This window comes from Rhineura floridana, chromosome 5, assembly GCF_030035675.1.
Source record: "Rhineura floridana isolate rRhiFlo1 chromosome 5, rRhiFlo1.hap2, whole genome shotgun sequence".
NCBI classification, from domain to species: Eukaryota; Metazoa; Chordata; class Lepidosauria; order Squamata; family Rhineuridae; genus Rhineura; species Rhineura floridana.
The window spans coordinates 139,291,442-139,316,610 of record NC_084484.1 but is presented as its reverse complement, the minus strand read 5'-3'; the positions used below and the strand labels follow the sequence as shown (position 1 = coordinate 139,316,610).

Genomic DNA, 25,169 nt, shown 5'->3' with positions numbered 1-25,169 from the left:
TTCCTTCCATGCTTATATCTGTCATAAGGCGTATGACAAAAAGGATAAATACAGGTAGGGTGATTCCGCTAAAAAAATCATACATATGCTTTTGTTTGCATATTAGGAAACCCAGGCATAAATTGGCATAATGCTGTCTATCCACATTTAATTGTTTTTAGTGGAAAGTACATGCTTAAGGTGCATCTCCATCCATGTTCTGGAGGAATTTTATTGTTATGTGCCTTCAAGTCGATTACGACTTATAGTGACCCTATGAATCAGCAACCTCCAATAGTATCCGTTATAAACCACCCTGTTCAGATCTTATAAGTTCAGGTGTGTGGCTTCCTTTATGGAATCAATCCATCTCTTGTTTGGTTTTCTTTTTCTACTCCTGTTTTTCCCAGCGTTATTGGCTTTTCTACTAAATCATGTCTTCTCATTATGTCCAAAGTATGATAACCTCAGTTTCATCATTTTAACTTCTAATGATAGTTCTGGTTTAATTTGTTCTAACACCTAATTATTTGTCATTTTCGCGGTCCATGGTACCTGCAAAGCTCTCCTCCAACATCACATTTCATTTAAGGTGTAAAACACCGTAAAATCCTTAAATTGGCTTCCTGTCTTCTCTCTGATCCAACACAAGCTCTTTATCTGTCCATCCCTGTTGTATCTGTGCTCTTGCATGCCGATCCATCTCTGTTCATTATCTGCATGTCCAGCCCCACCTAGATGTGTCTGGCTCCCTCAAAGGACCAATACCTTTCTCAGCTCTGGCCCTCATGTCTTGAATTGCCTTCCAGAACACCTCTTGTACCTTCTTCAAATTCCTCCTCAAGATCCACCTTTTCATGAAGCCTTTGACATAATGCCCTGGCCTCCATAGTCTACTGTAATTAATCCTACGTAGATGTGACAAAAATAAATGCAAACTCTTCCCTGTTTATCCTTGCCTCTCTTTCTTTCCCCTCTCTGTGTTAAATTATCAATTGAAAAGCCCTTGAGAAAATACATTGTTGTTGTTGTTGTCACAGTGTTGGGTCAGGATGAGAATAAGAAATTTAATTTCTTCCTCCCATTAAAAATGGAAGGCAACTACAAACATATCTCTCCTTTAACTCAAGAAAAAGTGTTGACATAATTTACATGAACTAGAGTGACTTGAGTGTTTTATAGCAAATTAAAATGAGGTTGCATGCTACCTATTATCATAGGTACTTTTCTGTATAAAAAGAACAGAAGTTCTGCTTTAAAAGCTGTTTGGCATTCTCGTTGTTAAAGATGAATGATGGGGGGATATATTAACATTCTTGTCCTGCCAATAAACATTCAAAAGATGGTGACAGGTTTATTAAAATGTATGATTACTCCTTTCTTTTTAAGTGGTTTTGGGCATCATGTCATACAGTGTAAAAATGAAGGATTATTATTGCATAATGCAGGAAAGCAAAATGAAAGAGTTATGAAAGAAAATAATCAAAGCAGTCTATTTAAGAAAAAGACCCCTCTTTACACAGAATTATACAGAACCTTGAAATGCCTTCCCTTAAAAGAACTATAAAATATCCATATTTTACGTTGTCTCTTTTTCTCCTCTACAATTTACCATAGCTTCCAGTTTATGTGTGATCTCGCTTCCATGTTTAGAAAAAAGAGAAAGGGGATCTACAAAGGCATTAACAGCTTAGTATGTTACATTAATATAACATTTAATTAAAATTTAAAAAATTGGGGACATTTTAAAATACAATTTTTGTGGAGCAGTTGTTATCCAAGACTCCCTTCACATACACATTAAATTGTGAAGAAGTTGGTTCTCTATGATGATATTCCACTGCATACTATACTAGAACCATGTGGATGAGGATGATAACATGGTTCTTTCCCATCCCCTTCCTGGTATGGTAGCAATCAAATATTAAGATTTCCATGATCAGCCTTGCCCATGTGTTTGCAATATTCACACCCATACACGCGCACACCCACACCCAGAGAGAGAGAGAGAGAGAGAGTTACCTGAGATATTATCATAGAAGATAGTTCAGTGTTCACATGAATGGGACTCAACAATGAAGACGAACTGACTGGATTCAGTGGCTCTGATATATGTCTGTGTATAATATATGTAGCTCTACATGCTCTGAGACGTTATCAGTTCTGGAAACTGCAGAAAACTGTGCATCTGTACAATGTAGAATCTGTGTGTATGAATGAAGCCTTTCCTTTCTCTGCATGATTGGGGCTTATAACCAAGACTGCTAGGGTAGCTATAAAACACTGCCATAGTTCAAAGTGAATGCAAAAGAACCCTTATTGTCTGGGTGCCTGTGACACATTCTATGATGGTATTTGATCCAACACTGAAAAAAATGTGAAGTCTGTTAAAAACATATTACAAAAGTATCATTATATGTAAGCAAGCCCAAGAGCATATGAAAAAAGCAAGCTCTCTGGAATTATGACCATATTAAAAAACATGTTTATTTGTCCAGCCATTTGGTTAAACTGTTATTATTGAAGATGAGCCCTGCTCTTGCTAGACTTACTAATTTGTTGTTTTAATAACATTTTTAAAAGGTTATTTAATTTCATAATGTGGTTTTATTATATTTTATGCATTATGTTTATTATATTACACCCTGCTCTGATTGAATTTAGTGAAGAATGGGCTAGAAGTAACTGAATTAAATAAATAAATAAACAATGTATGTACATATGTATGTATATATACAGATATAGAACTGCTGCCTGAGAAGCTGACATACCTGAACTTCCAGGTTTACCGGTCACAGTGTTTGGTGGCAAAGGTTTTCTTCGCATTGGTGTAGGCTTGGCAGGAGCTAAGGGAGGTCGTGGAGAGTCAGGTGGTGTAGCTACTGAATAACGTTACAAGACACCACTGTTAACGGAGGAACCGCACACCACGTAATCAGAAAGAGAAAAATGGCTAATAGCTACACTTCTCAAGCAAAATTTTAAGGCATGAGCTTCAGCGATAAGAACTGCAAAAGAACACAAAACACAAAGACAGGGAATAGCTGAAAGGAGTTATTTTGAGCTTTTACATTTCTTGCATGAAAATATGCATGCTTCCAGCATCAGACCAAAACAGCACAGCAAGGCAGCTAAGCTAGTTCATAAAAAACTTATGCATCATGTTCAGTTGAATCCTCTTTGCATGTCATTATATTTATAGAAAACAGAATCGGCTGTTGTTGTGAAGCAGTGTTGACAAGCGAGTTAGATCAGGGTGAACACATTGATTTCTAGTGATATAGCCATTGCTGCTGATGCAATGGGCACAACCCAGTACTGGTATTAGTCAGAGGAATAGAATAAGACATCTCTGACCTCTCCTAAAACCAGAGGGAAAACATTAGAACAGTACCCAGAGTTCTTCCAAATCTGGTGATGGGGCTAGTGAGAGAGAAGCCATTTTCAGAAATCCAGCATGAATCACTGAGAATCCTCTGCCAAAGGGCATTCAGTCCATCCATGTGTTGGCTGGTGAAGGGAGGAAGGCTCTCCACAGGGAGAACTCCCCTTTTGGACCACAGCTCTTAAATAAAATAAGATGCCCATGCTAAGCCGACTGATATTTCTGGGCATGGGATCAAAGGGGCCTAACAATAAAGAGCAAGTGGACTGTATAGTATTAGCTGGATATACTCTGATTTCAGGACTTCAAATAATACAATAAGGGATACTATGAAAAGTCAGTTGAAAATTAATTTAATTCCATGTATTTTAAACTGTTTAAAATCATATTGATTTATGCTCCAAGCTCTTAACTAAATGTTTTTTTCTTAAGTTGGCGCCGTGACTGCAATAGTCAGCCCTTTTATGTTCAGGTAAATTAAATCCCACTGTCCTTTTATAGGGTTAAAAGCATTCTGTAGTTTATAATTTTATATTATTTAAAGCTTTTCTTTCCATGCATTCTTTCCAAGATTTAATTAATATTAGATAGAATTCAAGGGGAGAAGCTTTCAAAAACATCAGTATAACAAGCTCATGCATAGCTTCAGAGAGATTGTAGTACATGAATTAAAGGCCAGCAAATAGAAATGCCAAAGCAGCACTGAGTAGTATGTACTATTGTGATGAATGCAAATTAATATAATGTATATGTTCTTTTCAACAGAAGCAAACACATTTCCAAGATGATAATCAATCATCCCCCTAAATACAAAGTAATTAAGACTTCAATAATATGCCCACTTACTAGAAATCAAGTTCTATTAAGACTCAGTGGGATTTGCTTTCAAGTAAGTTTGATTTGGCTGTTGATTTATTAACTGAAATTTTCTAGTAGATACAAGTGGCTTCAATCCTACAAACGGTGAGCAGCATTCCTTTTGTGGAATGGGGATTCCCTGCCTCCTCATTCGCTCTGTTGTTCCCTACACATCTTAAAAGTAACTCCTGGGGACTAGGGAGAAACAAATGTTTTTTAAAAAACATTCTCATAAAAATTCATCAGCATTTTACTGCAAATTTCACCTAATATACACAAGCAATTTCCCCTAATATAATTGCAAGCAACTACCCCTAATATAATGCATATGTTATTTTCACTAGTATATGCATTTTTATGCAAACCTTCCCCTAATATACATATTTTTGTGAACGTTATTTGGCTGGAGAAATGCATCACAAAACTAGGAGGATTGTGAATTTGGAAAGATAGCTGGGTTTCAGTTAACATATTGTTTTGGTATGTGTAAATTGCGTAGGTTCCCATTAAAATCCTAACCAAACCATATTCTCGCCCATCTCTACTAGGGACTGAGAGACAATCTGAAACAAAATTAGATGCAATGTAGGCAGCTGGAGGGAGGAAAGTTGTCAGTAATCTGAAACCACTTTTTCCACAAGCTAAACTGTGCCCTGTTTGCTTAAGTTCTCAGTTAAATTTGATCCAAAATATATTTCTATAAATGTTAAATGTATATTTTAAGCATGCTTAATGTGCAGTGTAGTGTTTATAACAGTGACAGCGCAAGCTTTGAAGGCAGAGACTTTTTAGTAATTTATCCATGGAATAGTTACAACATATTGCATCTGCTTGTCCTGCACTCTTTTCAGAGATTGACTGTTTAACAGAATAGACCAAGTGTGTATGTGTCCTTTTCCAGTATTGGCTCTACATTTAAACTATTAAAAGGAAAATCAATTTGTTTTGACTTGTAGCCCATTCTTTCCTGAAGGCTTCAGGGGTAGCAATGGTGATATTCAAATGCCCCCAACTTTAGGATCTGGATACTGTTTTCAGCCAATGAATGCCAACGGGAACAACTCTTTAAAAATATGGTTTTCAAAAAGAGTTCATATAAATGGGTTTTTGTATATATATATATAATGGTTTAAATTTAAATTTGAAATCATTTCCAGTAAATGTTGCTGGACAGAGTAACATACTGTTATCTACTTACTAGGCTCTGGTTTTTTTCTTGCAACTGTGGAATGTGCTGATGCTTTAGAGATTGTACTAGAGCTTGTACTAGGAAGCCTGGTAGCATCCTGGTCTGTTAGTTTCTTACCTGTGAAATACATATAAAATTATATATGAGATACAACACATGCCCAATCACAAGGCACTATTGTCTTTCTTATAGACATCTGGTGAAATGTCCAAAACTACAGAGAAAGACCATTGGGTATGGCCAGCCATCTGATGGTCATAGTACACATTCATTACTGTAAATGTATAATTGTAATAATTCAAGAGGTGTGTGAAGGACTGCTAACAATTGCTACATTTGGCCTTCACTGTTAACATATACACGAAAATTCACATTATAGAAATATTAAATTCATTTTTAGACTTTATCCGAATTAAATATTAGCACAGACAATTTAAACACATAGGTGATCACTATTTTAATACCCTTGTATAATATTCACTAATAGGCAAAAAAATCTTGCTGTTTAAGAATGTTTCTGATCATTTGCATGCTTGTTGTATTCAATTGCAATCATGCTTAAGATAGGTAAAACTGACCATGGGGGAGGAGGAGGGAGAGGGGAGGGGGGATTGGAAGAGGATGGGGATGGGGAAGGAGGGGCAAACTTGCGTTCTTTATATGCTTTAGGGATGGCAGCAGAGAAGAGCAGGGTTCTTGTGCCTTTAATAGCTATGCGGCAGGCCAATGTTAAACTGAGTACGGTTTTTCTAATATGGAACTACAATTATAGGGAAAGTTTCACCTGTTGATATTCTGTCTGTCAAATATCTCGTTACTTGTATGTGGCCCTTGACTGATTTTTGGGTGCTCCACACCCACCTGTAAAAGAGGGTACATATTTGCATGACACAAAGTGTATGCAAATGTACAGCTTCTTTTGCAAATGCAGCAGAGGGCCCAATCTACAAACAGTATACGGGGCACAGAAAATCCTGATGGCACCCCTGTCCTAAAATAATTTAGACAGATGCCCAGGGTAGCATGCAGCCCACTCATATTAAAGATTCCCCCCTTTTGCAAGTGTGTTTAAGGGTCACGTATGAAGTGCACACATGAGTTCCTAGAGATATGTGTAACAATGGACAACCCTTTAAAAACAAACTTCATTTATGAATACAACAAAGGAGTACAGCAAATCATTTATTCTCTCTTAATAGAATCAAGTGGCTTTTCACTTTTCAGGCGGCCATTAGCTCTGGATCAGGGTAACTAAATGCTGTCTTGCAGTTCCATCCAAAACACATTCACTTGGAGATAATCACCACATCTACAAAACCTAAAAACCTAAATACATTGATATGTAAGCCCAAATCATTTAAATCAGACTTCCTCGCAGGTATGTGTTTTTAGGATTGCATCTAATTCACTATTCCTCTAATTGCAAAAAACATAATGCAAGCATCAGTTCTATCATCCATCTGCCCACTTATTCATTCATTCTACAGACAGTTTAATGTGAAGGCCCAGGCAGGATTACAATCCTAAAGATGTTTACTCAGTGGTAAGTTCCATAGGTAAGTGTGTATAGGACTCCAGTCTTAAATGTCCTTGGAAAGAAAGAAAGAAAGAAAGAAAGAAAGAAAGAAAGAAAGAAAGAAAGAAAGAAAGAAAGAAAGAAAGAAAGAAAGAAAGAAAGAAAGAAAGAAAGAAAGAAACCACCAAATAATCCCTTGCTTATCCTGGGGACAAGTAATATTTAAATTTAACAATAATAACAATAATGATAACATCCAACTATTACCACTTGATATTTTATCCCATGTCACGCCTCCAGGTGTTCTTGTTCTACCAGGGGCTGGTGTTGTTTTATTAAGAACTGAAAAGAAAATAATGCCAAATTGCAAAGCTAATTAAATTCAACAGAAAGCAATGATAATCAGTACTGAAATTTACTTTCATTATTGACTGTTATAAAGCTTTGTATTGACTGCTCTAGGCAGAAGAGGGAGGAAGCTTATGGTTCTATGGTTGTTAGTTCCCAGTTTCTGTAAAAATCTGAAAATGTAAAATGTTATTAAAAAATCAGAAAGGTAAATACTTATCATACATGTGTTTTCCAACACCCGTAGCTTCTTAAAAAAATTACTAACAATACAAATACAATACAAATTATTTTTCCATTATATTTATTGGAAGATTTTATTTCAAACACTGCAACATCTATTTCAAATGTTGCAACCCATCTCTATTTTCCCATAAGCTAGAGAAGGACTTTGTGCAAATGAGATCAGCCACATTATCTGGACTAACTCAGAAATATGCAGGGTAGAACTGCAAAACTATGCTTCAATCTTTTGCAATGATTTGCATCTAAGGCAGGTCAAAGTAAAAAAAAAAGTAACACAAGTCTTGCTCTGTGCTCTGCAGCAATCCAGCAGCAAAGGATAGGATGGGTGGTGGTGCAAGGTTCTGAGAGTCAGCACAAGTGGACACCAGCTACACTGATATTGGGGGAAATTCTCAGTTTAGGGCAGGGGCTTGAGAGGGAATGAGGCTACCTTTGACCTCTAGCATGACCTACTATGGGCATTTACACTGGAAAGAGTTGCAGGAAGGAGGATTGAAAGCCTTTTAAGAAACAAGCTTCCTCAGCATGTGCTTCACTCAAAACTTCCCATTAGGTAGCCTAATCATAGCCAGGCCAAGAGATTTTGCTGCCTAAGGAAGGATAACACAACATCCCCAATTCTGTCTACAGAAGTTTACTAGACTGACAGTTGAATCTTACTTCAGTACTGGCAACAGGACAGTGACCTCCACCACAATGGAGCGTACCAAGCTAACTTAGGGGACACAGGACAGGCCATGTGATCCCAAGCATCTGGCAGTCTCCTCACTCTGCCTAAGGGTAGGGCCAGCCCTGATAATTGAATAATTTATTTTATTTCAAAAAAATTATAGACATTAAACATTAAAAAATATCTATGCAATATACAATAGAACATAGCATAACATAAAATATGGTATAAAAGCACTGAAATTAGTTAGAGGTACAAAAATCCAGTTTTAGGAGTCAGTGAAGACCTGGGCAAACAGAGATGTGTTCAGGAGACACCTAAAACACATGATGGCACCTCGCAAATCAAGAGAGGGAAGGGTATTCCACAGAAAATGCCAGCTTCCAGGTCACAGCCCCACAACAATCTGTAGTATCCACTGACGACATTATTTATTTATTATTTGATTTATATCCTGCCCTTCCTCCCAGCAGGAGCCCACATTAGTGATCAAAGGTGTGTATGTGGGGAGGTAGTCCTTCAGGCAATCTGGTGCTGAATTATTCAAGCCTTCATGTCAATAAAAGCCTCTGATGGGAAAGTTCTGGTGATTCTCCACACTACTGAGATTCGATTGACCTCCACTACAGACCAAGTCTTTAATGTGGTGGGCCTTGTCCCGTGGAAATCCCTACCAGTAGAAGTTTGGCAGCAACCCTTCCTGCCTTCTTTTAGACATAATCTGAAAATGGTATTATTTAGACAGGCCTTCATAATATGAATTTCTTTTTAAACCAGACAGTTTAATTGGTATTTTATTGATGTTTTTCATTGTGTTTTAAATTTATGGATACTTTACTGAATGTATTTGTATGTTGTATACCACCTTGTATATTTTTTGAAAGTGCAAATTATAAATATTTCAATAAACAACAAGACCTTGAATGTGGCCCAGCAGCCAACTGGCAGCCAGTGCAGTTCCCTCAGCACAGGGACTGTGTGTGTATCCATGTTCTTAACTCAGCAACCTGGCTGCAGTGTTCTGCACCAGCTACAACTTCTGAACAAGCCTCAAACGAAACCCCTCATAGATCACATTACTGTAGTCAAACTGTGAGGTTACCAATGCATGACTCACACTGGTCAAGCTATCCCTGCCCAGGAAAAGGTGAAACTGACATATCAGCTTAAGTTGATAATAGGCACTCCTTGTCACAGAAGTTACCCGACTTCTAATGACAGAAACTACATACCTGCTCCTTCAGAGGTAGTGCAAGCCTGTCCAGTACTGGTAAAATCTCCAGCTCCTGGACCTGGGAATAACTTACTCAAAAACCTAATGAGGGAGCAAGATCTGTTGAGAGTATTAATGTTGTGAGCCCTTTCATTTTATGCACCGCCTATATATGTGTGTAAACATCTTCGTCTGGTAGCCCAACTACGCCCCTATCTGGACAGGGACGACCTCGCCTCCGTTGTCCACGCTCTGGTAACTTCAAGATTGGATTACTGTAATGCGCTCTACGTAGGGCTGCCCTTGAAGACAGTTCGGAAGCTTCAGCTGGTGCAGAACGCAGCTGCCAGATTATTGACGAGGACCAGTCGGTCTTCGCATATAACACCTGTCCTGGCGCGTCTGCACTGGCTTCCTATTTGCTTCCGGGCGAGATTCAAGGTGCTGGTTTTGACCTATAAAGCCTTACACGGCGTGGGACCTCAATACCTTGTGGAACGCCTCTCTCGCTATGAACCTACCCGTTCACTTCGTTCAGAATCTAAGGCCCTCCTCCGGGTACCAACCCATCGGGAAGCCCGGAGGGTGGTTACGAGATCTAGGGCCTTTTCTGTGGTGGCCCCTGAGTTGTGGAACAGCCTCCCCGAAGAGGTACGCCTGGCGCCTACACTTCCATCTTTTCGGCGCCAGGTAAAGACCTTTTTATGCTCCCAGGCATTTTAATCTTCTTAACTTTTTAATCTTTTAATCTGTATTTTAATTTTTGTAGTATTTATTTTGTTTTTGCTGTGCTTTTCGTTGTTTGTTTGTATATGTTTTTGTATTTTTATTATGATATATTGTATTTTATTTTGTTTGTTCACCGCCCTGAGAGCTATTTCGCTAAGGGCGGTATATAAATTGAAATAATAAATAAATAAATAAAATAAACACAACTGCATATCACAAAAACAACAGTCTCCAGTGACTTTGATTCTAAGGAACACCAAACCCATGCTATGTGCTGGAATGTCTCACCACTTGGAGACCGGGCTGTGAGTAACAATATTAATCCATAACTATTTGACTAACTTTAAAAAAATAAAATAAAGAGCCATATATTACCAGGTCTGGCCCGTGACTTACCAGTCTTCTTGGGTTTTGCAGTGGAGACATACACTTTATGTGGTGGTGCTGTTAAAAAGAAAACAAAACTAGCTTAATTTCTAAGGATATGAAGTACAGTAAATTCAACGTGCAGCATGAAAGACGATCCATGCACCAGAACTGAAGGGAAAAAATAGGCATTTGTCATTAAAAATGTCTAGCATTATCTAAGTCCTATATGAAAAGGTTATTCAAGTTTACAAAGTATTTCTATAATCAAAACCACAATTTCTGCTAATACAGCAATTATTCAAACATTTCATATATGATAAAAATCTCAGGAGTTTCACCAAGTTTAGGGAATGCATCTATCAACAGAAAGGATTGCCCACCCCTATCCTAAGAGCTGTCAGCTTGCTCTTAGAGGGCTGAGCATGTTTGGTGGTGGTGGAGGAGGTAGAGGAGGTGGGAAAAACTATATATGTTACTATCATATTTTTTAAAAATAGTTTCTGAAGAGTTATAATGTTATACCATGAATGCCAAATATATTGTTAAAGTCCAGGGGCTGCTTAACAAACACTCAAAATACTAAATGATTTCAAAAGAAACATCATCAAATAAACAAAATTACCAGTTTTCAAATGTGGACTTTCAGTTGTTGTTACATCACTGTAAGGCTTGGATGAAACTAAAAACAAAACATTTCAATTTTGTTAAATCACAGTATCTTCTTTAAATGTCATGCTATGAAGAGCCTACAAAAAATAAAACTTTTTTCAAAGCAGTCTAGATATTAAAATGCCCCCTTCTGGAAAGCTAGCAGGACGTCATCATGCTTTCATGGAAGATGGGACTTTTGAGACCAGGGGACGATTCACCATTAACAGACTGAGACACAGAAGCAGAGTGTTGAGGTAGTGTTTTGATGGACCTTGTGCATGAGGTGTTTGCTCCTCAATGGAACAGCAAAGCAATGCTCTGGAAGCAATTCACGAAGAACACAATTAAGATGTCAATCAAGCAAGTTAATTTTTTAATTTCACTCCCCACAAACCTTTAGGAAAAGTAAGAAGATAATTTCAGCCAAAGAAGGAAATAAAATAAAATAAAATAAAAATTACCCAAAGTATCTTTGGGGTCATTGAGAACATGAGTGTGGAGATCCATTGATTCCAGGTCTGTTGCAATTGGTGCTATAGAGGACAAAATAGGTGTGGTAATTGAGATTAGGCAGATATGAGAACAAACATATTTATTTTGTTTTGGAATAATAAAAGACAAAGTGTTATTTTCTTGCAGGAGATATATATTACAAAACAACCTTTTATTAAGTCTAAGATTAGGTACATTGCATTTCTTCTGTGCACATGCTACGACTAAAGATGGAGCCAGTTATGTCTCTCCGCCCATCTCTGCCAGTCTCCATCAGCCTCCTGTTGGTTACCGCCTGCAGAACTCCCCCTTCCACCTGAGCCAGCCCCTCTGCCATCACATGACAGCATCAGGCTGATGTAGTGATCTGTCTGCTCCTACCTTCTGCCACAATTGCCATAAGCAATTGTGGAATAGTGGTAGCTTAAAGTAGCTTAGATTTAAAAAACAGTTTTAGAAAACAATACAATCTAAATGCAGCAATTAGTTTAAAAATCTATTTAAGCCGTAGCAGAATCACACATTTAAAAACTGTTGAACTCAAATCTGAGGCTACTAGCCATGGTGGCTATGCTGTGCCTCCACAGTCAGAGGCAGTATATTTCTGAATACCAGTTGCTAGAAACTGCAGGAGAGGAAAGTGCTCTTTCACTCAGGTCCTGCTTGCAGGCTTCCCTTGGGCATCTGGTTGGCAAATGTGTGAACAGAATGCCGGACTAGATGGGCCATTAGCCTGATCCAGCAGGCTCTTCAGATGTTCTTATTTAGGGATTCATTTGCCACTGCTACTGTGCTCAGGAAGTCCCAGACCAGGGGCAGCTGCAACTGGGTGTCATTGCACAGCATCTCTACAGAAATGGTATCTCTGTAGGATTCTACAAGTGTGTTCTTCTGCCCATGCCACCTGGCCTGAGATAGAAACAGAAGAAATGTGTGAGACAGAAGGAAAGGGGGTGGGGAGGTTGGTTCTATTTCTTCCCTCTACTCCACCCCTTTTCCTCACCTCCCATTACGGCCCCATCAGATTACAACACACATAGGAAGGTGTAGGAAGAGAAGTTGGATGGACAAGCCATAAAGGAGAAAAGGTATTCTCCTTTGCATCATGGAGTAAGGCAGAGAACGCCCAATCCCATCCCTGCCTCAATTTTTGGCATTACAATTTATTGACTCAGAAAATTAACACAACAATGGATTCTACAGTAACGTATAAAATAATAAAACTGGAATCTCAAAACTGTTGTGGATTCTAGGAGCAAAATATTCTATGGAAATTATCTGGTGTCGCATAATTATTAAGTGGCAGACTTATAGCCAGTGCCTGCAGGAAGAAGGAGAACATCGCCACCCAGGGAAGGAGAGCCTGCTGTTGCTGCTGCTGTTGGAAGACCACCTCCACCACCCTTCCCAGTGGGACAGCTGCCTGGCAGACGTGCCTCCTGCAGGACCAGGTCCCAGCAGGGCGGGGCGGCGTTTCCTCCTCAAGCGGAGAGGCGACAGACGTGGGCCACTGTTTGCTTGGCCCGCATTTGGCTGGAGAGACGGAGCGACGGATCCGATCCTGGGGAGGGGAGAGGCTACTCCTACAGCGTGGCTTGCCCTCAGTTGATGACTCTGAACGCGCAAGATCTAGGGGGCAGAAGGACGTGGCGACATCGGCGGCGTAGCACGGGACACTCTCGCCTTGCCGCGGTGGTAGGGTGCGGCGCACCCTTTCGGCCCAAGACATCGGCGGCACCTCCCCCACCCCGCGGCACCGACGGGGGGAGTGAAACGCCCTCTGGTTCATGACATTGGCGGAGTGGAGACTTATTTCAACGTCTGCTGCTATTGTTTAATTATGATTGTGTTTAGTGTGAAAGAGTTTGAGTCTTTATATGAGTTGTATTAGTTTGAATTTTAGTGTGGTTAATTTATGGAGTGTGTTTAGTGTGAATGAGATTGAGTGAGTATATGAGTATATGTGTGTGAATTTATGTGTATTTTATCATGTGTCTGGGAGAGAGGGCCTTGCTCCGACCGGGGGGACTTTCGGGGGCCCCAATCAACGTAGTGACGGGTAATGGGAGGTATGGTGTTGTGAGAACATGCCAGATAAGGGGAACTCGTCCCAGACAAGTTGTGTCTGTACCTTGTTCCGGTCCTTCTCACATCCGCAGGACTGTTGGTTGTCCTATCAGCCAGCTCTCGGATCTCCAAGTGCTGCTTCTAAACGCTAGGTCGGTACACAACAAGATCTCCCTCATCCATGACTTAATTGTCGATGAGGGTGTCGACCTGGCGTGCATAACCGAGACCTGGGTGGGTGATCAGGGAGGACTTGCTCTCTCCCAGCTTTGCCCACCTGGGTATATGGTTCAGCACTGTGGTAGATCTGAGGGCCGGGGAGGTGGGGTGGCTGTGGCCTATAGGAGTTCTCTCTCACTCATCAAGCACCCTGTCCAGGTGACGACTGGCTTGGAATGCCTCCACCTTGTGTTGGGTCAAAGAGACAGACTGGGAATTCTGTTGGTGTACCGTCCACCCTGCTGCCCAACAGCTTCCCTAACTGAGCTGTCAGAGGTAGTCTCGGAGGTACTGTTGAGGTCCCCCAGACTATTAGTACTGGGAGACTTCAACATCCATGCCGAGGCTGCTCTATCTGGGGCGGCTCAGGACTTCATGGCCTCCATGGCAACCATGGGGCTGTCTCAATTTGCTACTGGCCCAATGCATGTGTCAGGGCACACTCTTGATTTGATCTTTGCCACTGGACATGGAGATGGTGATCTGGAGGTGGGGAGTTTTTTCTCCACCCCATTGTCATGGACAATGTCATGGACCGCTTGCTGAAGTTTAGGCTTACAGCCGCCCTTTTCCTCTGCAAGGGAAATGACCCGGGCCATGGACACAATCGCTCCTGCGTGCCCTATCCCATGCAGAGCTCATGCAGCCCCGTGGTATACCCCAGAGCTGAGAGCGATGAAGCAAGAGAGGAGAAGGCTTGAGTGCAGATGCAGGCGTACTCCTGACGGATGCAATTACGCCTTGGTGAGTGCCTCCACCAAACTGTATACAGAAGCGGTGAGGGCAGCGAAAAAGCGATATTTCGCTGCCACTATTAAATCATCTCTCAACCGCCCAGCGGAGCTCTTTAAAATTGTCCAAGGGCTTTTACATTCTAGCCCTCAGGAAATTATAGAACCTTCAGACACCCACTGTAATGAGTTCGCTGGGCACTTCCAAGATAAAATCTCACGCATCCGCCGGGACTTAGACTCCAGTATTACGGCAGTTGAACCTAATGAGGTATCCGGAGCACGGTCTTGTCCTTATTTGTTGGATGAGTTTCAGTTGGTACAGCTTGAGGATGTTGACAAGGTGCTTGGACTGGTGCGTGCAACCACCTCTGTACTGGATCCTTGCCCCTCTTGGCTAGTGAAAGCTGGCAGGGCTGGAACAGCCGGCTGGGCCAGGGAAGTGATAAATGCCTCCTTGAGAGATGGAGTGGTCCCTAGTTGCTTAAAAGAGGCAGTAGTGAGACCACTCCTGAAGAAACCTTCCCTGGACCCAGATAATTTGAACAACTATAGACCGGTAGCGAATGTTCCATTCCTGGGCAAGGTCTTAGAACGGGTGGTCGCCAGCCAGCTCCAGGTGCTCTTGGATGAAACCGATTATCTAGATCCGTTTCAATCCGGTTTTAGGCCCAGTTTTGGCACTGAAACAGCCTTGGTTGCCCTGTATGATGGCCTATGTCGGGAGAGGGACAGAGGGAGTGTTACTCTGTTGATTCTCCTTGATGTCTCAGCGGCTTTTGATACCATCGACCATGGTATCCTTCAGGGGAGACTCATGGAGTTGGGAGTTGGAGGTACTGCTTGGCAGTGGTTCCGCTCCTACTTGGTGGATCGTCTCCAGAAGGTAGGGCTTGGGGAACATTGTTCGACACCCTGGACTCTCCATTGTGGAGTCCCGCAGGGATCGGTCCTGTCCCCTATGCTTTTTAACATCTACATGAAGCCGCTGGGTGCGGTCATCAGGAGCTTTGGAGTGCGTTGTCATCAGTATGCTGATGACACGCAACTCTACTTGTCCTTTTCATCTTCTTCAGGTGAGGCTGTTAATGTGCTGAACCGCTGCCTGGCCGCGATAATGGACTGGATGAGAGCTAATAAACTGAGGCTCAATCCTGACAAGACTGAGACGCTGTTAGTGAGCGCCTTCTCTGACCAGATGGTGGATGTTCAACCTGTTCTAGATGGGGTTACACTCCCCCTGAAGGAACAGGTTCGTAGCTTGGGGGTTCTTTTCGATCCATTCCTGTCTCTCGAGGAGCAGGTGGCCTCGGTGGCACGGAATGCGTTCTACCACCTTCAGTTGGTAGCCCAGCTACATCCCTATCTGGAAAGCGACGACCTCGCTTCAGTTGTGCATGCTCTGGTAACCTCTAGATTGGATTACTGCAATGCGCTCTACGTGGGGCTGCCTTTGAAGACAGTTCGGAAACTACAGCTAGTGCAAAACGCAGCTGCTAGACTGCTGACGAGGACTAGGCGGTCTGCACATATAACACCTGTTCTGGCTCGTTTGCACTGGCTACCTATTTGTTTCCGGGCCAAATTCAAAGTGCTAGTTTTGACTTATAAAGCCTTACACGGCGCGGGACCACAATACCTAGCGGAACGCCTCTCCCGATATGAACCTACCCGTTCACTGCGTTCAACATCTAAGGCCCTCCTCCGAGCTCCGACTCACAGAGAAGCTCGGAGGGTAGTACCAAGATCTAGGGCCTTTTCAGTGGTTGTCCCCGAATTATGGAACAGTCTCAACGATGAGGTGCGCCTGGCGCCTACACTTTTATCTTTTCGGCGCCAGGTTAAAACCTTTTTATTCTCCCAGGGATTTTAATCTATTTGTGCTTTTAATGTATATATGGCTGTTTACTTGTTTAATAATGTATATTTTACTGTTTTTGTAATTTTATTGTATTTTATCTATGTTGTGCACCGCCCTGAGAGCCCCCGGGCTGTGGGTGGTATATAAATCGAATAAAATAAAAAATAAATTTAAAAATTCCTGCTTTCAGTCAATTTCTATTATGTCTATTCCTATGATTATCCACAATATTTTTCTTACAAAGATGCTACTAATGTACGTCAAGATATCACGAGTTAAGTCTAAAAGTACTATGACACCACTTTCAAAGTCTGCTAAAATCCTGCCTACATTGAATGTTACAAAGAATGCAATTACCAGGTTTTGTCTGGGGTACTTCTGGTTTGCCAGATGTTTTGGGTTTAGAAGGAATAAACCATGTTTCTTTTGGAGCTGGAAAAAAGGAGTGGGATTGTTATTGTAGTCTTTAGGAATCAGGCTCATGCCATGTTTAGCTCAAAGGAGAGGACATGCCTTAAAAGCATTAAGTAAAAGCAATGATTCCATGTGTTTCTGACAGCTGATTAAAAAGACTTGGAAAATTAGAACAGAGTGCAGTGATACACAATGATAATGAAGAATGGTCAAGCTCTGAGGAAAGCAACATCACAGGTTTGAAAGAGTGAAAACAAGATGTCAACAGCAGTGGTGTAGTAGAACAGAAACATTGGGGGGGAGTGTAGTTCTGCAACTTTTTTTCACAGAAGGAGCAATGATGTCATCTGCTGAGCAGTATTTCTCAATGATGTAAACTTGGGGGTTGGATGATATAAGAAAAGAGCTGTTGGATCAGCCCAAATGGCCATCTAGTCCAGCATCCTGATTTCACAGTGGCCAACCTATTGGATGCTTATGGGAAACCCAAAAGCAGGACATGAGCGCAATGGCACTGTCCCCACTCATATTCCCCAGTAACTGGTATAGAACAACTGGAGGTATACTACCTCCAATACTGGAGATAATACACAACCATCATGACTAGCAGCCATAATTTGATAGCCATGGACTGTCTTATCTCCCTTTAATGCCACCCAAGTTGGTGGCTGTACATCCTGTGGTAGTGAAGTTCACAGTATAAGTATGTGCTATGTGAAAAATTACTTTCTTTTGTCTGTCCTGAATCTTCCAACATCAGTTGCACTGGATAATCTAACATTTTGAGAGAAGGTGAAAAAATATCTATATTCACTTTCTCCATACTGTGCATATTATTATACATCTCTGTTCAGGGCTAGCCTTTGTTGGGAAGGCTAGGCACAAACAGTGACTGGCCCAAGGTCACCTAGTGAATTTAATGGGTGACCCACCAGCTAAGTCCAACATACTATCTACAACACTATCCTTTGTCAGCTTGTGCATTTTTTACTCTTCCTGGGGTGTGTGGCTATGGAATCTGGATGGTATTCAACTAAAGTGTCCCATCAGTGCAAGAATTTCTGATTGTACAACAAGATATTCCTCCTTCTCCTCCCCTCACATCCTTTTCAAATCTGAGGATTGAGGAAACCCATAGAACAGATTTAGGAGGCAGTGGGGGGGGGGAGAGAAAAGCACGGAGAATGTTCTGTTGTGCAAGCAGAACTCTTTGCACTGACAGAATGATTACGTAGCACTATGTTGGATACATCCCTCTCTTTGGAGATGTGGCACTGGAGACTGTCATAATGAGTTCCTGCATTTCAAATTTACCACTATACCACTGGCCAACATCGTGTTCTGAGCTCTTGAGAAACCATTTCGAAGGTAGCTATGAGAGATCAGAGCAAAACAGGCACATATATGGAGAAGCAGCAAATAAAATAATGGGATGTCACAACACAAAATAATGATGTTTGTTGTTTTTTATGATGAAGAGGGAAGCAACAGTGTATTAACTTCACTATGGAAATTTTTACCCATAGTTGCCTTGGGTCGTTCAGATGATACAGTAGGTTTGATTATAGGTTGTTGTGAGGTTGTTCGATGTACTGCTGTTGGAAGGAAAAAGTGAACATCTTTACAAAGCTGAAATAAAGGAAATATAAAAGATATAATGTACATATTAAAATAACGCAGAGTAGGAGCAGCTTCCCACCTAGTGCAAACAGTCACTATTGTGTTGTAGTCTTAAGAGAGATCAGGCCACCTGTGGAGGCTATTTAAAACACACAGAGAAACAAATGGAAAGATCCATTTAACATCATGTTTAGTTAGGGTAAGCTTCAGGCCAGGAATAATGCTGAAAAATGAAAAACACACTGAAATGGAAATAATTGCTTTGAAAAAATTGTTTGATAAGATTTCTCTTGTAACTTAAGTAACCTCCAATGCTATAGATGACAAAAAGCAATAAAGAAGTTTTCTGACACTGCTGTAACTTTTGCCGTGATCATAGCTACAAATTGTTTTTAAAGATGTTTTGTTTTAATGTATTTTAAAGTCTGTTTTTATGATGTTTTAAAGTGTTTTTAGCACTTTTGTTTGCCGCCCTGGGCTCCTGCTGGGAGGAAGGGTGGGATAGAAATAAAATAATAAATAATTAATTAAATACAAATACATAAATGTCTTAGATTTTAACTTGTACAACTTGCACACAACAGTTTTCACTATTGATTATAAAAAGTATGAAAGGAAATTTTAGCACGCAGCTTGTAAATTCTGAGGCAGTTCACAAAGTAGATTGCTATGGAAACTTGGGGCTGATAACAAAAGGTAAAGCTCCATCATCTACACAGTCCCTTATGCACAGTCCCTTATGCAGGACTAGAGGAGCTCTCCGGATTGGGAAAGTGCCATAGCTTAGTCATAAAGCATCTGTTTTGCGTGCAGAAGGTCCTAGGTTTGATCCCCAGCATCTCAAGGCAGGGCTGGGAATATACCTAATCTGGAATCTTGGAGAGCTGCTGCCAGTCAGTGTAGACAATACTGAGCTAGATGGGCCAATGGTCTGACTCAGTATAAAGCAGCTCACTATGTTCCTATGTCCTTTGAAATGTAATATATATATTCACACAAACTTTGTGTGGTTATTCAAAACACGTGAGCACTAATTAGTGTAGAAAGTCAACAAGATCAGCAGTGATGATTCACTATTCTCATATCCTGTTCCAAATGATAGCTTAGCTATTGTTGGGTATGGTGAAGAGGACACTGATGACAGCAGAAGGTTTTAATTCACCACTCCAGCTCCTTCCAGTCGCTACAAGTATTTGGTTGCATATATATGTATATATTGTTATTAGCTTCATAAATAATACTTAGGATACTCTTTCAAGAAGAAGAAATCCTTGATTATCCAAGATAATACCCCTGGCATTTATATCTTCTCAGATTGGAACTTTTTGCTGTATCTGGCAACTATATAATAATTTCCACAGAAAACAAGGGATAGAGATATCGTATTTTCCCCTTATGAGTGTAGCAGCACAGGAATAACCAGGAGGAATTTGGCTGCTTTTCTCTAAAAATACAGAAAGCGAGGTTTGGCTAACAATATGATTATATGAATGTATAGAATTACAAAAGTGACTCAATTACCAGGTTTGGTCTCTAGCATTCTTGGCCTGGTGGATGGTTTTGATTTATTAGTAGTGAACTGTTCCACTGTTGAAGCTGAAATAAAAAAATGTAAACCTGGATTATAACCCACAAGAACATATTTGTCTCTTAGCCTGAAAGAAACTAAGTAAGTGAACATAAAATGTGGAAACCAACTAGAGAAAAGGTTCAAAAAGGGAAGACAATAGTGATGTTTCTATGAAGATGATCAACTGTTGAAGAACATGTATTCTTTCAGTTAGTATTCTCTGTTAAGAAAGAAGAGAAGGAGACAACCAAAAAATACTAAAATTAAGTAAGTTAGAAACTGCTTCATAGCTAGGTTGGTGGAAGTAGGTTAGTCCACACAATATTAGCTAAAGACTTAATTACAATAACTCACGTACACTATTTGTAAATGAATGCCAAGGCAGTTTGGCTATATTCAGATGATAGGCTCAACCTCTGAACAAGATCCATGTAAGAATTGGCTTTTTTGTCCCACAAAGTTAACCCATATTGGAGGTGGTTTGCAGTGGAATGCAAACAATCCAGATCTGGGCTCAATCCCATACAAGGAGGTGGATTCGGCCCAACTCTCCACAGGGTGATGCATTTGGAAGTTTACATGGCTGGATATTTTTGTTTGTGCTGAGATGGATGTGAGAAAAGGGACCTTAAATCTGCCCACACACTCATCCTGCATGAAACTTAAGATCCAACCACTTTATTCAAGAAAGAAGAGCAATGTTTCTTTCTGCAGCCACAGTTATATAAGTGCCCCATTGATTTAGCACTACAGCATGTTTGTAAGTTCAAGGAAATGCAGATTACAGTTTGATTATGATTTGTATTTATGTTTCATGCCCAAATTATCAGCATTTCTTCATAACCCACAATAACATATTATAAGAACACATCTAAGTCGTGCTTTCCTTCTTTGTACTCAAAACCATGTATGTCTATATTTTTTATTTATTTAACAAAATTTATATACCACTTGATTGCAAAAAAACTCTATGTGGTTTACAAGAAACTTTTAAACTATAAAAATATATACCCACCACCTTCTCTCTTCATTTCATGCACCTCATAAAGTAGGTTTTTATACCACAATAAACTACTTAGGCTGCAGGGGGGGGGAGAACATATGTGTGTAGCCAGAACTTTATGTGACATTTTTATAGCAGCAGCATTCACTAATGACAAGACTCACTGCTTATGAAATTGAACAGAAACATATTTTCCTTGACTGTGGGGGACTGCTGCAGGAAAATTTCCAAGGTCTATCTGCTGTAAGGTTTCCCTGCTCCCACCACATATGAATATATTGCTTTATGCTACAGCCTCACAGGGCAATCCTATGCATCAGATGTGCCATTTAGTTCACTGATGATATTTACTCCCAGTTTAAGGCTGCAATCGGATACATGGTTACCTGAAGTAAGTCTGCTGAACTCAGTGAAGCCTACCACTGAATTCATTCATTCAATGGCGATCACTTATGGCCAATTAAGATTGTCTTCCAAGATAAAGTCTTTAATGGTGGGTCTGTAAGTGACTGTAAGGAGGCCAATTCTAGATCCACATAGCCTCCCACAGTGAGGACATAGGTTCCCAGATGGAAGACAGTTGTGATGAGGAATTGCTTGACGTGCCTTCCGCTTAGCTCGTTTGTCCCTTTTGCCCTTTACTCATGCTTCTTCAAAGTCCATAGCACCTTTGATAATAGCTGACCTCCAATTGGGACACTCATGGGCCAAAGCTTCCCAGGTCTCAATGCTCATGTTACATTTTTGTAGAATAGCTTTAAGAACATATTTAAACCTATTTTGCTGTCCACCGATATTCCATTTTCCATCCTTAAGTTGGGAGTAAAGTAGCTGCTTTGGAAGACAGTGATCAGGCATTTGAACAACATAGCCAGTCCAGCAAAGTTGATGTTGAAGGATCGTTGTTTCCACACTGGTAGTCTTTGCTTCTTTTAAAATGTTAACATTAGTCCGTCTGTCTTCCCAAGTAATTTGTAGAATTTTCCGGAGGCAGCGCTGGTGGAATCTTTCAAGAAGTTGGGAGTGGCGTTTATAAATGGTCCATGTTTCACAGGCGTACAGTAAGGTCGGTAATACAATGGCTTTATAAATAAGCATTTTGGTCTCTACGCTTCATTTGGGAGAACGTGGCACTCACAGAGCTCAGATGATGTTGAATTTCAGCATCGATGTCAGCTTTTACAGAGAGATGGCTGCCAAGATAGGGGAAGTGATCAATGTTCTCCATCGTCGCACCATTAAACTGGATTGACGGTGCTACAGAGGAACTAGTTCGCACCTATTGATGAAACACTTTGGGTTTTTTGATATTAAGCAAGAGTCCAAGCTTTCCATATGCTTCTGCAAAGACATTTAGGATAGTTTGAAAATCTTTCTCTGAATGTGCGGAGACTACATTATCATTGCCATATTGAAGTTCTACAACAGAGGTTGTAATTACCTTACTTTTTGCTTTCAGCCTACTGAGATTAAAAAGCTTTCAATCTTTCAATCATACATCTGTTCAATATATGAACAGATATGATATATGATTTCCACACCAGTAGGAAGTTTCCCTTCAATAAGGTGTAGAATCATAGCAATGAAAATAGCAAATAAGGTCGGAGCAATGACACATCCCTGTTTTACGCCTGATCCAACTTTGAATGGATCGCTCTGAAAGCCATTGTTATCCAAGATTGTAGCTGTCATGAAGGAGTTGCACAAATTTATCAGGGCATCCAGTTTTCAAAAGGACGGTCCAGAGAGTGGTTCGATTCACAGTATCAAAGGCCTTAGTCAGATCAATAAACGCCATATATCAAGGTCGATTCTGCTCCCGGCATTTTTCTTGAAGCTGTCATGCAGTGAAGATCATGTCCACTGTCCCCCTGGAAGGGCGGAAACCATTTTGGGATACGGGGAGGATATCTTCTGAGATAGGTAGGAGGCGATTTGCGAGGATCCTTGCAAGGATTTTACCTGCAGCAGCAAAAAAAGAGATGCCTCAATAGTTCCCACAATCTGTTCTATCACCCTTCTTAAAAAGGGTGATAATTATGGCATCCCTAAAGTCTCCCGGGATCTCCTCCCTCATCTAGATTTTTTCAATGAGCTTATGAAGTAGTTGTGTAAATTCACTCTTCAGTTGTGAAGTCTTCTTTAAAGACTTCAGCAGAAATCCCATCAGGTCCACTAGCTTTGTTATTCTTCATTTGATTAATGGCTTTACTGACTTCATCCAAATTAGGGGATACTGCAAGCTCGTTTCTAGTTTCTTGTTGTAGAATTTGCGAGAAAACCTCACCAGCCACAATAGAGTTACGATTGTTGTGGTAATGCTCTTTCTAATGCAGTGCAATAGACTCTTTATCCTTAAGAATTTTGGTACCATCCATTGAACGTAAGGGATTTGTACCACAATTTGTTGGTCCATAGATGGCCTTTGTGGCATTAAAGAAGTCCCATGCAGCATGAGCATTTGCAAAATGCTGGATTTCTTGAGCTTTCTTTATCCACCAGACGTTCTTAAGTTCTCTAGTTCTTCTTTGGACCTCAGCCTTTGCATTGGCATAGGTTTTTTCTTAGCAGCACAGTTAATGTCTTTCTGCCATTTCTAGAAGGCTTTCCTTTTCTTGTCAATGATACGTTCAATCTCACTATCATTGTCATCAAACCAATCCTGACATTTCTTAGTTTCGTATCCAGTAGTTTGTTCACATGCTGCAGTAATGGAAGTCTTCAGTTTAATCCAGTGTTCCTCGACGTTTTCAGGGAGTTCCATAGGTAGATGTTTCTTGAAAGTTGTTTGAAAGCAAGCTCGCTTAATAGGATCTTGAAGGGCGTGAATGTTCATTGTATGCCTTGGTTTTCTTCCCTGGAACCTACGTTGAGGAACAACGGATCAAATTAATCGGTGATCTGTCCAGCACTCATCAGCACTCATCATGGCCCTAGTGAGGAGTACATCATGACAATCTCTGGCATGGACAATTACGTAATCCAGGAGATGCCAGTGTTTCAACCAAGGGTGCTACCATGATGTTTTAAATTTATTTTTTTTTGGCAAAAGAGTGTGTTTGTAATAACAAGATTATGCTCTGCACATTTAGTCAGAAGTAGAATTCCATTCAGGTTGCTATTGCCAACTCCTTTTTTCCCAATGGTTTCTGGCCAAAAATCGAAATCACTCCCAACTCTTGCATTGAAATCACCCAGGAGAATAATTTTATCCTCCTTAGGTATCTCTGATAAGATGGTGTACAGCTGGGTATAAAAAATTTCCTTGATGTCTTCATCAGCATTTAATGTTGGTGCATAAGCCCTTAGAATAGTTGTCTGCTGGTTTTTGGCAAGTTTTAACCGGAGAGTTGTAAGTCGTTCATTAATGCCAGTAGGAACTTCTGACAAGAGCTTCACAAGATTATTTTTAATAGCAAAGCCTACAGCATGTATTCATTGTTCTTGTTCAGGCAGTCCTTTCCAGAAGAAGGTGTAACCTTTTTCTTCCTTCAATTGTCCTTCTCCTGCTCTCCGAGTTTCTCGGAGTGCTGCTATTTCTCAACTCCCTTGTGATTATGGCAGTCAGGACGTTCACTATTTGTATTGTCCAGCAATGTCCATATATTCCATGTTCCAAAATTCAATAGTCTTTTGCGACTGCTAAGTGATGACCCCACTGGATGCAGTAATCCAGTCAAGGAGAGAGATGAGGCAGTCTATGTTTAGATCACTCACTGGATCGTTAACTTGTAGTGGTGAGTGGGCTTGCATGTTCCGATGAACCCTATGAGCGATGCCGTTGGGTATCATGTACACCCAGCAGGATCACCCATGGTGGTAAGGTCAAGGGAGAGGAACCAGACAAAGAATGATCTAAGAATGTCCTCAATGGCAGAACAGGCAGAGGATAACAATGTGTATGTTACAATGACTGTGAAGGCAGATGAAGCTGCAGCAGATAAAAGACTTCCAATCGTCGTGGTATCTATGCCATTGAATCAAAGCCTTTTTGTGTCAAGATTGTGTGCTGATCATTGTGTGCTGATCTCCCCACATA

The 25,169-nt window shown here is 40.6% G+C and overlaps 1 protein-coding gene across 29 annotated transcripts in view; it reads right to left on the bottom strand.

Moving 5' to 3' along the window:
• The window catches only part of ABI3BP (ABI family member 3 binding protein), a 235,902-nt gene that overhangs the window by 23,996 nt on the left and 186,737 nt on the right, over positions 1–25,169 (bottom strand). For 23 of the 29 annotated variants that reach the window (XM_061628187.1, XM_061628192.1, XM_061628189.1 and 20 more), the window contains 9 exons: positions 20,079–20,153; positions 18,458–18,532; positions 16,881–16,955; positions 11,615–11,686; positions 11,125–11,181; positions 10,530–10,577; positions 7,195–7,269; positions 5,421–5,528; positions 2,751–2,861 (listed from right to left, as the gene is read on the bottom strand). In XM_061628187.1, coding sequence (XP_061484171.1) covers positions 2,751–2,861; positions 5,421–5,528; positions 7,195–7,269; positions 10,530–10,577; positions 11,125–11,181; positions 11,615–11,686; positions 16,881–16,955; positions 18,458–18,532; positions 20,079–20,153 — 696 coding nt within the window. The remainder of the gene's footprint in view (positions 1–2,750; positions 2,862–5,420; positions 5,529–7,194; positions 7,270–10,529; positions 10,578–11,124; positions 11,182–11,614; positions 11,687–16,880; positions 16,956–18,457; positions 18,533–20,078; positions 20,154–25,169) is intronic. The other 6 variants (XM_061628213.1, XM_061628215.1, XM_061628194.1 and 3 more) reach the window with 5 other exon arrangements.